Genomic DNA, 14634 nt, shown 5'->3' with positions numbered 1-14634 from the left:
TCCGAGAATATGTTACAGACAACGTATACGCTGTCAGTGTACTTTTGTCACGGCATTGGTTTGCGGGCTCTCATTCTCAAAATTCTGAGGAAAAACTGTCAAAAATGTAAGCCAAGGTGTTAGCAACATTATTCATGGAATGGTGCGGCGGTATAAAGAGCTTATATTGAATGTCTTATAGCAAGGAGCGGCATATCCCAGTTGAAAAACACAACAGGAAATTTTAACAGTCTGTCGTATTTTGGGACGTTGTTTCTGTAGTTCTGTTGCCTGTAGTTCTGTTGTCTGTAGTGTGACGTCCTGTAGTAGAAAGTTCTGTAGTTCTTGATCAATATTTAATTAAAAATTGACAGAGACGTTCGTAAGGTTATGTAAATTTGTTAGTACAAAAAAGAAAAACATAAAAGTAAAAAAAAATTATAAAAAAACGTCTTTGCCTAGGATTCGAACATGCGACCTCACGATTCCGAGCCCGGCATCTTACCACTGCACCACCCCTGACTTTTTTTTTTCTTTATTGCATGGAATTATCGTTACTGTCAAACCGCTACAGTTACATCACATATGATCATACAAGAGAAACAAATTCGCAGAAAGTATACAGTCCAATGACAGTTCAAAATTCTGGTAAACAAACACAAGCGTCCAGACGCGAAATCCATTCAGGGACGGGATCATATGTAGCCACCACACTCGGTGCACCACCCCTGACATGCTTTTCGAATGTACGTTTTGGCCATGTGAATAGTACGACGTGCTGATGCGCTGATGTTTACATTTGCATTTTGAGAGCCAAGATCCGCTATCACTCCACCGCGTCAAGTGCCGCATATCTAGAAGAGCAAGAGTGTTCGTACCATCGACAGGTACATCGTGCGGTGCTAGAACATCGATTTTGATGTACGATATCCATATTAAATAAGAAATTCAGAAATAGACAACGTTGACTTTTAGGGTTATTACTGCTAGTTTCGACAGTTGTCTCTCGTTCTTTACACTTTTGAGCGCGCATATAATTCGTGTGTTCAATGCAAAATAGCTACATAAATATTCGTGGATGAGAGTTCTTTCTGACAGCATACTGGCTTCTCACGGCAGCACTGTACCAGATTAATGAGACCCGAGCGACACAGCTTTTCACGCAATTTCGTGGAACAACCCAAGTCTTCTTTTCCGCTTCGCATAAGCTTGTGAAATATTCCTGGGAAATTAACTAATGTGTCAGTATAACAGCACATGTAAGTCCACAGGCCTGTGTAAACGGATACGCAGCCATTCCCGCAGATGGTATGATTTTGATCAGCGGCCGATTTTGAGGAGGCCGGTAGGGCGTTGCTGGTGCCGCGTCGTCACGGCACAATTATAACTATTCGCCACGTCGACTTTAATACCGGTGTCGGTGCCATCAGCATTGCCGGCTTCAGAGAAGCGCGATTGAATACCGCGCAAGAGAAAAGTACAGTGTACACCACCGATGCGAAAACATACAATTTGAAAGGACCGCGGCGGAAAGCGCTTCTGTTGCGACTTCGGAATTCTTGGCCGTCGCGACCGAATGTTTCTGCTGCGACGTCAGAATTGGTGTCGTAACGTCGGAGTCGCTGTCAGGATATAAAGCTGTTGTTCCGACTTCAGAACTCTTGTTGTCGCGACAGAATGCTTCTGTTGCGAAATCAGAATTTCTGTGGTAACGTGAGAAATGTCTCCCAATTAAGAAATGTCAACAACTTCTGTCGTACAACAGCATTTCTGTAGCTGCGACAGGAATTCCTTTTGCCTTTTTCAACCGGGCACTACAGAAGCTTGTCGCATCACACAATTTCAGTGCACTTCTGTTGTCATCATTAGGTACATGCTGCGGCGATAGGTTTCCTTTGTGGAACAGTTCTCTGTAGTACAACAGAAGTTTGTCCATTACTTCAGGAACACTTCTGTTAAGACAACTGGGGGCCTGTTGCAATGATAGGTTTCTGTCGTACAACAACATTTTTCTGTAGTACAACAGAAGTTGGTCGCATTACTTCAGGAACACTTCTGTTGTGACAATTGGGGGCCTGTTGCCACAATAGGTTTCTGTAGTATTTCAACAGCTCTCTGTAGCACTACAGAAGTTTTTCGGGTTACTTCAGGAACATTTCTGTTGGGACAACAGGGTGCCTGTAGTGATGACAAATTTTTCTGTAGTACTACAAAAATCTGTTGTAGAGCTTCAGCTTTCTGTTGTAACAACAGACATACGACAGACTGTACTTCTGTAGTAGCAACAACAAATGTCTGTTGTACATCAGAAAAGTCTGTCGCTCCATCAGGAATCTGTAGTTACTACAGAAAAATTCTGTTGTACAACAGAAATTTCTGTAGTACTGAACACAACCTCTGTTGTCATTTTCAACTGGGATGCATACACGGAAGTATGTACGGAAATTTTCTCTAACGCAAAACGCGATGATTGCCAATGCCGACACCAGATGGGGCGTTAAAACAATGATTTCCAACCTGGCTCACATTTTCCTAGGATTATGTCCGGCCATTCGTTCTCGCTCATATGCGAAATCATTTTGCATTATTGAAAAAAAAGCTAATACTGGCAGTGTCTACGCTGTGGAGTTCTTCAATCCACGGCTGCTGCTTTACAACGTCAGGCGGCGCCAACGCAAGTTTGGCTTCCTGTCGTTCCTTACTTGAATATCCAGAGGTTTCTACGGCACCGTTTCTCATCGCCACTGCGTGTTGCTTCAAAGTGATGAAAACATTTTATTAACCACACAATCAGCTATGAACATAAAATAATCAATTTATTAATAACGTTATTTCGAATTCTCGTATACGAAGTACGTCATGCATGCCTTAGCGTAATGCAAATAAAATCGTTAGCTACAGCATGGGAACGAACTCGCTGGGGCTTCGGGAATTCCTAAATGCGGCATTTCCAGGAGCTCCCCCATTGCAAGTACTCAGAATACCGTAGCCAGTGATGCAGTCTGTTTTTATCTTTGTGTATGCACTGGGCTGTTATTAGAGCGCAGCTGATGAGCGCCCATTCCTGCGGCGAGCGTCGGCGTCATGCCTCGTGACCGAGCGGACGAGGGCAGCGAAAGCTGACAGAAAACGGGGAGTGCAGCGGGCGATAAATGCAGGCGAGAGCGAAGATAGCGCGAGGAGGAAAGCTTAGAAGGAGGGTGGAGCAGAACCATTGGGGGGAACGCGGAGGAGGAGGTTACGGCGAAAACGTGAGAAGAAAAGCCTAGCGCCGCGCAAGACGGACAATGGCGACGATGGCTACGGGATGGCGCCACAGTAGCGCGCATCAATGCAGTGCTCATACGGGCGCCTCGACGCGCTACCAGGGGATCTTTGAGTTGAATTGAATTCTAGAATATTAGGGGCTAAAACTACAATTTCATTATGAGGCACGCCTTAGTGGGGGACTCCGGATTTATTTTGAGCACCAGAGGATCGTTGAGTTGAATTGAATTCTAGGGTGTTAGGTGCCAAAACTACGATTTGATTATAAGGCACGCCGGACTGTGAATTAATTTTGACCACCAGGGTATTTTGTAGTTTAATTCTGTGGTTTTACGTGCCAAAACCCGGATTTGATTATGATGTACACCGTAGTGGGAGACTGCGGATTAATTTTGACCACCAGGGGATCTTGGAGTTGAATTGAATTCTGGGGCATTACAGGCCAAAACCACGATGTGATTACGACGCACAACGTAGCAGGGGACTCCGGATTAATTTTGCCCACCAACAAATTTTTAACGTGCCCCCAATGCACGGGACACGGGCGTCTTTGTATTTCGCCCTCATCAAAATGTGGCCGCCGATGCCGGGATTTGATCCTGCGACCTCGTGCTTACCATTCCAACACCATAGCTGCTAAGCCACCGCGGCAGGTCTGACGTATCATGAATAAGTGAATCGGCGCTAACATGAATGAACGCGCCGAAGCATAGATGACGGTGAGTGCACCAACTGCACACGAATATGCGAACCTGAACATTTCCTGTCGGTCTGTTATGCCTCTCTCTGTACCCCACTCACCCAGAAAAGCAATGATATTCGCAGCTTTTACGTTTAAAACCTCGATATAATTATGAGGCATGCCATAGCAGCAGACTTTGGAATCATTTTTACCATCTTAGGTTCTTTAACACAATGCACGATACGCGGGTGCTTTTGCACTTCGACCAGGAATGCGGCTGCCGCTGCCGGTAATGGATCTCGCGCCCCGGGCTTAGCAGCGCTACAGGAAAGCCACTAAGCCACCACGGCAGGTCCTGTTTCGACACAGAGTAAGCGAGTGACTAGGCATAATACGCATTCCCTTCAAGCGTACTCCCAATCCCAAGCGCTTGTCCGCAACAAGAACAAATGTATCGCAACTAAGCCCACCCGAGAGAGACAAAGCAGAAAATAAACCATCAGATATTGACCGCACCCAGGAACATTAGTGAGTCAGAAACGTGACAAGTGGTTGAAGTAATGTATTTGCCAGATGAAAAAAACGAAGAGAAAAGCAGCCCTATCCTGAATCAATTCATAAGGTCAAGACTTAACAGCTTAGAATACATTTTAGCCCTGCTTCGAGTACAAGCGCCATGTGGACAAAGCGTAATGAGCGGCGAAAGCGCTTCTCCTGTGAAGCTGTGGCCAAAGCTTCGTGTCGTGAACCCAGTTGATGTCTACGATATTCCACGAAAGAGGTGTTTGCTGAGCCGCATGGGGCGTCGGGCACGTCCACTGTAAACACGGAGCCAACGGAGGCAGATGAGGCTGCCAATGGGCGCATTACCACGTGATCAAACAAGCAAGCGCCCTCGCGGCCGCATTGAAAATTTTCCATGTAATGCCAAAGCGAGCAGAGCGGCACCTATCTTTTGCTAGAGTCGCTCGCGCCACGATTCGCCAAGTGCCATCACATGGTCTAAAATTATGTCATGTTCCAGCGCGATGCAGAGAAACCAGCTTCACGGACGCGGCGCTGACTTTCGTTACATTTATTGTCATCAATATCGCAAGGCGCTGCTTCCGCAGCACACGTGACATGAAGTGAATGGTATATAATAAGATGAATAGCATGAGGTTACATGAATGACATTCATATCATAAAGAATATCATGGTGTAAATGAAGCGAAAGTGAATGACACTACCTGACAGGCGTGACATGGCAAGAATGATATTTCATGCATTCCATGAAATGCCGACATCTCATATATACCATAAATAACACACATAAAATGATATTGCGTGAATTAGGTGTCATGGCATGCATGCGTGACGTGAGTGGCATAGCATATGTCAGGACACATTCAATATATGAATGACATGTATGCCATGACATGCATGACATGAATGACATGGCTTGATTGTCAGAACATGAACATGAGTTACGTGTATGAGACCCATGCGTGACATAGCATGACTGAGACGTCATGACTACACAATCACGAAAACACAAGTGAGATAACATAACAATGCATGTTACGCCACCACGCCTTCGTTTATGCGAGTCATGTCATGACTTGGTTGTATTAACATGCCTGTTATGTCATGTCATGCACGCACCTCATAACATGTCGTGGATCCATCTCATGCGTTGTGTCATAGCACGCCAGGTGTCGCACTACGGCACAGGGCATCGCGACGCCACGTCACCCTCGAAAGCATGCGTTATCCGCGCGTTCTTTGTCCGCGCAAGCTCTCACGTGAGTTCTAACTGCGCCTCGGTAATCGCCACAAAGCAAATAATGTATGAAAAACTGAATAAATTTGGAAATAAAAACGTTGGTGGTAGCGAGTTTCGAACCTACGAGCCAAAGCTCGGCAGTCGGGTGTCTTACCCACTAGGTAAAACCAGCGCCTCTTTTTTCACGCATGATATTTATTGCACCATGTACAGGCAAGTGTCGCACCAGCGCCCCATAAATATGAAGTCTGTGAACCCTTTTTCATGACTCGGAGCCAAATTTCCGTTGTCAAGCCCAGCATGGCGAAAGCAGTGACTTCAAAATCACCGCGACTTACTTGGGAGTGTCCCCGTCAGATTCTAGGGAAGTCTGACAAGGTAGCATGACGTCATGGATCGAAGTGCACCGGCCGCGTGCTATCTAGGAGGCATTGGCCAAGCGTCTCAACGCGGTGGCTTGCTCGCAAGGAGTTCATAACTGGAAGGGCCGCTCGACGGCGCTTAATGGGGCGTTAATGCTTTGGCATTCACAAATCATAAGAACTGAGCGGTATTAGAAGGAAGCTTGGTCGAGTTGATGGTGATTAATGCTTAGAAAAGCAACAGCGCTAAACGGACAAGGACTTGGGTGAAGAACACGGCACTGGTGCTGACTCACAACTGAAGTTTATGTCGAAGAATATCAAAGTTACACACACGGGTCGGCAGGGCAACAACTAAGGTGACTGTACTTGCGCAGCAGGAGCCATCCTGGTGACGTGGCGAACCACGTGGAATAAACCAGTGGGCCATAACAAAAAACAATAACAAAAACCGATAGAAGACTTCCCTTATCAAACTTAACAACACCCTACCGCGATACACTTTCTTGCTAATATCTCTTCTTTACTAAGAGCGACAGATGGCTTGCTAACACATATTTCCCTTCCCTATCAATGTGGAAGGCTTCCGTATGCTCCCTTGAGGTTTCATTCTTATAAAGGAAAAAAAAATCTATTATTTCTGTTACCAGTCGGCCCCCGCCCTCTCTACAATGCAAAGGCAAGTGCAAACCCCCCGCACCTTTTAATGATGACAAGTTCTCCTTTAATGTAATGTTTACACAGCGACAAGTCTGGCCAACATAAATCTGCCCGCATGACTGTGGCAACCTGTAAACGACAAAATACCTACATGGAACGCATCTATTTTTTAACTCCTCAGAACAGAAACTGCAGTCCTTGTCAGGGCCCGACAACCTTTTATACAAACGAGAACAAATCGTGGCATGTTAGTTTGGAGTGGATTTCACTACACGCACTCCACACCTACTAGCCACGTCCTTCAAAAATGCGAAAACTTAGGCAAATATGGCACCACCACCGGTCTTTTTTTGTATAGCACAAGGGCTCTCTACAAGGGTTATATACGGGAGGCATATGTGAAGAACTTGACCGGGATTTCACTGAGAGTGAAGTGAGGGCGGCTCTTCAGTCTTAATGGTAGATCAGCGGCTGGACCTGACGGAATAACTAACAAGATATTAAGAAATATGGATGACGAATCAATTTCTTATCTAACAGAACACTTCAATGAATGTTGGAGAAAAGGGGTATACTCAGAGGTATGGAGGGTGGCCAATACTATCCTCATACCAAAGCCAGGCAAACAGCTCACTCTAGACAACCTCCCTCCTGTTTCCGTAACGTCATGCCTACGCAAAACTATGGAATATGTCATCCTAAATCGACTCACGAAATACGTTGAGCAGAACGGCATCCTCCCATACAACTTGATCGGCTTTCGTCCCGGGCTGTCAACTCAGGCTGCTATGCTGCTGATCAAATATCAACTTATACAGGCGAGCCCAGCGCATACGGAAGCTCATATTGAATTGGATGTGGAAAAAGCTTTTGATAGTATAAAGCATAAGGCAATACTTAACGTTCTCTCGGAGATGGTTTTAGGTAAGAGACTTTTTAACATGATTAAGGACTTTCTTAGAAATAGAACTGCACAACTCAAGCTAAAAATTTGGGAAATAGCGGCACTCCACAAGGCGCTCTGCTCTCCCCCATGCTATTCTATTTAGCAATGTCCGAGGTTGCAACAAATCTACAGAAAATTGAGAGTATACATTATGTGATATATGCCGACGGCAGAACCATATGGAGTGCCAAGGGTAATGCAGGACAGACATAGACCAGATTACAGGAAAGTTTATATGTTGTAGAGAACACACTGAAAGACATGGGGTTGATATGCTCGGCAACCAAATCAGAGCTCTTAGTCATTAAACATCGCAGAAAAGGCCGTAAACCAAAAGGTTACATTCCGGAAGATGAGCCAAGAGTGTGCTATACACTCCTGAAGGATCCGCAATCAGGCTAGTTGAAAAAATCAAGGTTATTGGGTATCACATAGACGGAAACAGTACTAACTATAGAACAATACAACATATCTCGAATAAAACAGATGAAGTCATTAGTTACTTAGGAGAACTAACAATAGACATGGAGGCTTAGGAGAAGACAGCGCTCTGAGGCTAATACACGCCTTTGCTCTCTGTCACTTCACTTATGTGGCTGGGTTATTCAAATGGAAGCAGGCAGAACTTAACAAAGTTAATGTGATGCTCAGGAAGCTCGTTAAGGTACCCCTAGAGATACCCGATAACGCTGCAACCGACAAAATCTTGCGTCTAGGGGTGCACAGCACAATGGAAGAAATCGCAGAGGCCCAGCAGCTAGCGCAACACGAAAGATTGACAAAGTCACGAGCTGGCAGGAACATATTACAGGCAGTAGGTGCATAACTGAATAGATCAAGGAGTCAAATAGAGGCTGAAGTAGAATTAAGGACTGAAGTTAAGAACAAGATCAGAACCAACCCTCTCCCCAGAAACATGCATCCAGAGTATAATGTCGAAAGGAGAAAGGCAAGAGCTAAAGCACTCTTGCAGGAAATAGAGCAGCAGGACCAACTGGCAGCTATAGTTGATGTTGCCTGGGTGAAAGGTAATGAAGCATATACGGCCATTGTATCAAATTATGAAGGGGAGGTACAAGACGCTCTCACTATTTTTACCAAGGACCCCATGGTGGCAGAACAAGCGGCAATTGCTCTAGCCATAAGGAGTAATAAGTGGACCTGCATTTACAGTGATTCGAAATCCGTTGTAAAGTGTTTTCATAATGACTACGTAGCTGGAGTTGAAGCAAACTTTTTTGAAAACATTGCGATTATGAGAACTGAAGTCCGATGGTTTCCTGCGCATATGGGGAAAGTGGACGAGACTCGGATAAACCTCAATGAGGTTGCTCATGACTTGGCACGAGGACTTGCTAACGATGACAGTCACAACCGAGCCGTTCACCATCAAGTCAGGGAATATAGAGATCATTTAATAACATACAATGACGTTACCAAACATTACTATTTAGGACGCAGAGAATTCCCATTGCCACATTAAAAACTGAACAGGGCTCAGGCAGTCTCACTGCGCCTATTGCAAACGGGTACACATCCCAAACCGTACACTATTAATAAGATATATCCAGAGAGGGAGATTAAGGACTGCAACGATTGTAATGGCATCATTGGAATCAGACATATGCTGGCAGGGTGTCCCGCGACTCTCGCCAACCTCGTTGAAGAATGGACACAGTGGGAGAAAAGGCTTCAAAGCCCATTGTTTCAGGACCAACTAAGGGCATTCCAGAGGGTGCATGACGTCGCTGAAAGGCTTAGCCTGACAGTGCCAACGTGGGAGCAGCCCGCCTTGGCTTAAGAAGTCGAGCCTCCGGACCTCATTAGAATAAAAGTTTTCACGCGCACACACGCACACGGGTTCCTTTGATATATTTTTTGTCTCATCTCTGAACCTGTAAATCTGGCCAAGAATACTCTCCCTCTATGAAATTAGTATTGTTTAGGCTGCGCTGAGCGCGCTGCTACAGAAGACATGCAGTGATTCGTTGAGGGAGAGTTTCCTTGGCCAGATTCATTGATTACAGAATGCGGGTTACGCGGATAGTCAAAGCTTGAGGACCTGTAATAAACTGATTAAGTTGGTAAACGATACTGATAGCGTAAATAATAAATCCAGAGAACCATCACGCTATGAAAAAAGACCGGTGGTGGTGTTAAATTTGTGTAAGTTTTCGCATTTCTTGAAAGACGTGACTAGTAAGCATGAGGTGCATGTAGCGAAATCCACTCCCAACAAACGTGCCCTGATTTGTTCCCGCTTGCATAAAAAAGTTGGTCTATGACAAGGAGCGTAGGTTCTGTTCTAAGAAGCTAAAAACTAGATATGTTCAGTGTAGATATTTCGTTGTTTACAGGTTGCCACTGTAATGCGAGCAGGTTTATGTGGGCCAGACTGCTTGCGGTGTGAACATTAGATTAAAGGAGCACTTGTCATCATTAAAAGGTGCGGGGGTTCGTACTTGCCTTTGTATTGTAGAGAGTGTGGGTGCCGACAGATAGCAGAAGTAACGATTTTTTTTCAGTCATAAGGATCAAACCTCAAGGAAGCTTATGGAAGCCTTCCACATTGATAGGGGAGGAAAAGCTGTGTTAACAAGCCGTTTGTCGCTCTTATTAAAGAAGAGTTGAGATATTTGCAAGAAAGTCTCTCGCGGTATACTGTTGTTAAATTTGACAAGAAAAGTCTTGTATTGATCTTTCTTTTTGTTTTTTGTTATGACCAACTGGTTTACACCACGTGGTTCGACACGCCACCAGGATGGCTCCTACTGCCCATGTACAGTCACTTTAGTTGTTGCCCTGTCGGACCGTGTTTATCAATTGATATTACTCGAAATAAACTTCAGCTGTGACTGAGCGCCCGTGTAGTGTTCTTGTCTGCCTAAGTCCTTGTCCGTTTGGCACTGTTGCTTTCCAAAAAAAAAAGCATAATAAGTGCTTAGGGGTCCCCGGACTTTTTTTCGTTGCATTAAATTTTAAAAATTGCCTTGAGCGGATAGCGCAAGTCTAACCCTCCATCTGAAAACTCGATTACGCGGCCATTACTTCTGTGAGAAATGAAAATCTTTAATTAAGAAATGTCAAAATTGCGCTTATCAACTTTTTAATTAGTTAGTCTACGCCACATGTTTATATCTACGAATTGTAGATAGTGAGTATGCAAGGCATATAAAGTTTTAACGAAATCTGATGATTGAACGGTTTTCGAGATATGCACCTCGAAGCTTGTGGTAAAAATGTCTTGTTGTTTCTCTTACTTTTTAAAGAAAACGCTGTTTGATACATTGAAGCACATAATAAACTGGAAGGCTAATGCATTTAGTTGGATACATTGAAAATTTGTATTTCGCAAGTGGTTTAGTCCTGAAAATTCATTCCAAGGGGGTATGCCTTGCATGCTCACAAGCTACAATTGACAAACTTAAGTAGGTGCCATAAAATATTTTTTCAAATGTATATTTTCGAACACCCACCTGCCGCGTGTGCCTTGTTGAAGCGTTCTATGTACGGCAAATGTGAATTGTGCCGTATAGTCTCACCTTGATTTCTTTTCGTTTTCTTTCTTTTTTTACAAACTGTACGAAAGCACGAAATTTGTGCTTGATTGTTGTCTTCAGTTGCTTTTATTGTGTTGACATATGTGTGAATGGTATCCCCCCCCCTATGTAATGCCTTTCGGGGCCTCTAGGGTACTCAAAATAAATAAATAAATAAATAAATAAATAAATAAATATTAAGGGCAATCAGGCTAGTTAGTCAGTTAAGCATAAAGATTTTTTGTTGAATTGTTGGCTGCCTCATCGGCTGATTTAGATCAATGGTTAGAATCGTGCTATGTGCCACGGCAATTTAGAAAAAAAATTGTCGCAGCTTAAAAGGAAAGCGCCATGCACACCCATGAGCAAAAGAATACGGACCATTCGGTTGCCGAAAACACTGGATTTCTTTGTAATAAACACGCATAACTGGAAACTAACGATTGCACTAAAAAGTTTGTAATGTTAAGTTTGGATTGCAGTCTCACATTTCAAGTTGCAATCAGAGGGAGATTTTTATTGTTTATTAGCTTTGTCGCGCAATCCCTGGTCCACGTGATTTTGGCCACGGGTGTAGGGCAAAGTAAACAAACCACTCGTTCACCTGCAACACTGTTAGTATGTGTACGGTAATCAGTGTTGCCCGGCAAAAATACGCTTTCTCTAAATGAACAATAATATATGCGCAAATTATATCGGAATCTTTGGCAGAGAAAACCAGAAAGATAGTTTGAGTTACATTATTTGTGAAAGAATAAAAGTACCGCGGAAACAACAAATTCAATGAAATAATATGTTTCTATTCCAGTTGAGCAAAGGCTGCGGTGCCTCTATAGTGTTTTTGAGATGTCTGGGAGGGAAAGCATCTGCCCCCGTCACCTTTGTACGTTCACATCTGGAAACTGAGATTTCTTTTAAGCTACGCACCCTCACTGCGAGAGGTTTCAAAGACTTACTTGCAAAAACGTGTGTACGAGCTCTGGGCATCGTCGTGTTCTGGCAATGGTAGAAAGCCCACCTCACTGGTTATCTTCTTGCGGAGGGCACTGTAACAGCTGAGGATGTCTTGCACTTGGCAAGTATTCTGGTTTCTGTAGGCAAACCCTGCAGACACAAAGCATACTAAAAAGCGCATCCAGTGTGAAGACTTCAGGATGATGAAAAAGTTGTTCTTTAAGCTAGCATACTGTTCTCAAACAGGAGCAATTACAGTATTTATTTTGTTCGCTAAAATATTGGTAATACCATCACAGCGTTACTCAACATATATTTCAATTACATATAGTATTGTCTTAAAATATACAACATTCACAGAGAGGCTGGAGGAGTTCTTAGGTGAGGCACATATTTGGGCGCTAATTACGTTTGACTAAAAGGACTAGTTATTTTAAATTTGTAAGTCAACCTTTTATTGGAACCTTGAGGACTGTTTGCATATATTTGGCCACTAATAACGTTAGACTCAAAGGACTAGTTACTATAAAGTTGTCAATCAACTTTTTATTGGAACCTTGAGGACTGCTGCTTGTATACGCCAGACTTGGAGGCGGTCACATTCACGTGCACCTACATTTTCTAGAAAGGTTCAAAATCGCATATAATTAGAAATAGTCATGACCCAACTTCAGCGCGGAATCCAGGCAATGATAATAATGACGTTGGCGCAGCGAATACAGGCAATAACGATATGACGTTGGCACAGCTAATGATAGCGCCAACGTCATATCAGACGGGAACGGCCTGTCGGGAAGAGACCGGCAAAGTTTGAAACTGACCGTCACGGTCAGTCAAGGCACATACTGATACGGCACGCTTTGCCTGGAAAGCAATGAACGAACTTCATCGTTTTACACGCCAAAACGACGCTCTGATTGGGACGCCTTCCATAGTCGGAAGCACCGGTCTAATTTTGACCACGTGGTGTTTTTTAGCGTGGACCCAATGCACGGTACACGGCCGTTCTTGCAATTCACCCTCCCTTCTCTCCGTCACGTCTCTCCAGTAAGCCGACAATGTTTTGGAAGACCGTTAAGCCGATCAAAAGAGATGTCATATCAATAAAGGGCCCAAATGATGATGTCGTGAGTCCTAAGGAATGTTGAACTTTGTTAAATAATGAATTTGTTTCATCTTTTCCGCATCCACCATCAGGTCGGATGCCGTGTGTATGCAACCGCAATTTTTTTCCAATGGATCCGATTGCCATTGATTCCGTGGGAATAATGAACCTAATTGGGAAACTGAAATTGTCTTCATGCTGCGTTGTTGATGAAATTAACTCGAAGTTTCTAAGAAACAAAGAAGTGTACTTATCTATTTTTCTGTCACACATTTTCATCCGGTCTATACAGTCTTCTACACTGCCGTTAGATTGGAAAGTCGTAAAGGTGGTCCCGATCTTCAAATCAGGTAACTGCCTGTTTCCTTAACTACAGACCGATATCCTTAACGTCATTTCCTTGCGAACTACTAGAACATGTCATACATTCAAGTCTTGTGTCTTTTCTTGAAACTTTCTTTTTCTTTAATCCCTCCAAGCATGGCTGCGGCAAATTTTGTCTTACGAAACGCAACTATTGTCGTTTACCCACAGCAGTGCTTCTACCTTAGGCAGCGCGTCTGTTATTGACTGCATTTTCATAGCTTTTGCTAAACCCTTCGATACAGATCTCCATCAACTGCTTCTCCATAAAATTAGCACATTGAATGTATATTCTAACATACTTAGGTGAATCGAATGCCTCCTTGCTAACCGTTCTCAGTTTGTGCTAGCCAATGACAGCACCTCACGTCCGGTGTTCCGCAAGGCTGTGTTTTAGGTCCGTTATTGTTTCTTATATACATTAATGATCTTCCTGATAACATTAGCTCTTCTATTAAATTATTTGCTTGCAATTGTGTTTTGTATCGAGTAATAACAAGTTCAAACAATTCTTGTATTCTTCAATCAGACCTTAACGCTATCTCCATTTGGTGATATACATGGCTAATGACTATAAATACTAACAAATGTAAAAGCATAAGAATCTCGCACCATTCCAACACTGCTGTTTGTACTCGTTACATTATTAACCAAGATCAGCTTGATCAAGTTCCTTCATAGAAATATCTTGGCGTTCACATGACCAGTAACTTCTCATGGAACTTGCAAATTGACTTCATCACCGCCAACACAAATCGTACTCTCGGATACTTCACTCTAAAAACTGTTTGCACCCTTTGGGGTGTATATTTGTCCCACAACAATAATCGTCATCTGCGTTGCTTGCGTTTCCTTTCTTGAAAACTCGGCGCTCGCTACTTTCCTGTCGAGAATGCTGCGTCACACTGATAACGCGCATGCCGTTCGTGACTGGGAAGTACCGGGCTCGCAGCGTTAAAGAAAGGAAACGCGGGCAAGACAGATGACGATTATTGTTGTGGGACAAAAAAAC

General features: G+C 43.7%; 1 protein-coding gene across 2 annotated transcripts in view; it reads right to left on the bottom strand.

The window, feature by feature from the left end:
- Positions 1-14634, bottom strand: part of LOC135907564 (uncharacterized) — a 166265-nt gene that overhangs the window by 139621 nt on the left and 12010 nt on the right. For both annotated transcript variants that reach the window (XM_065439241.2, XM_065439242.2), the window contains exon 2: positions 12157-12304. In XM_065439241.2, coding sequence (XP_065295313.1) covers positions 12157-12304 — 148 coding nt within the window. The remainder of the gene's footprint in view (positions 1-12156; positions 12305-14634) is intronic.

This window comes from Dermacentor albipictus, chromosome 1 (assembly GCF_038994185.2).
Source record: "Dermacentor albipictus isolate Rhodes 1998 colony chromosome 1, USDA_Dalb.pri_finalv2, whole genome shotgun sequence".
NCBI classification, from domain to species: domain Eukaryota; kingdom Metazoa; phylum Arthropoda; class Arachnida; order Ixodida; family Ixodidae; genus Dermacentor; species Dermacentor albipictus.
This window is presented reverse-complemented; position numbering and strand designations above follow the sequence as displayed.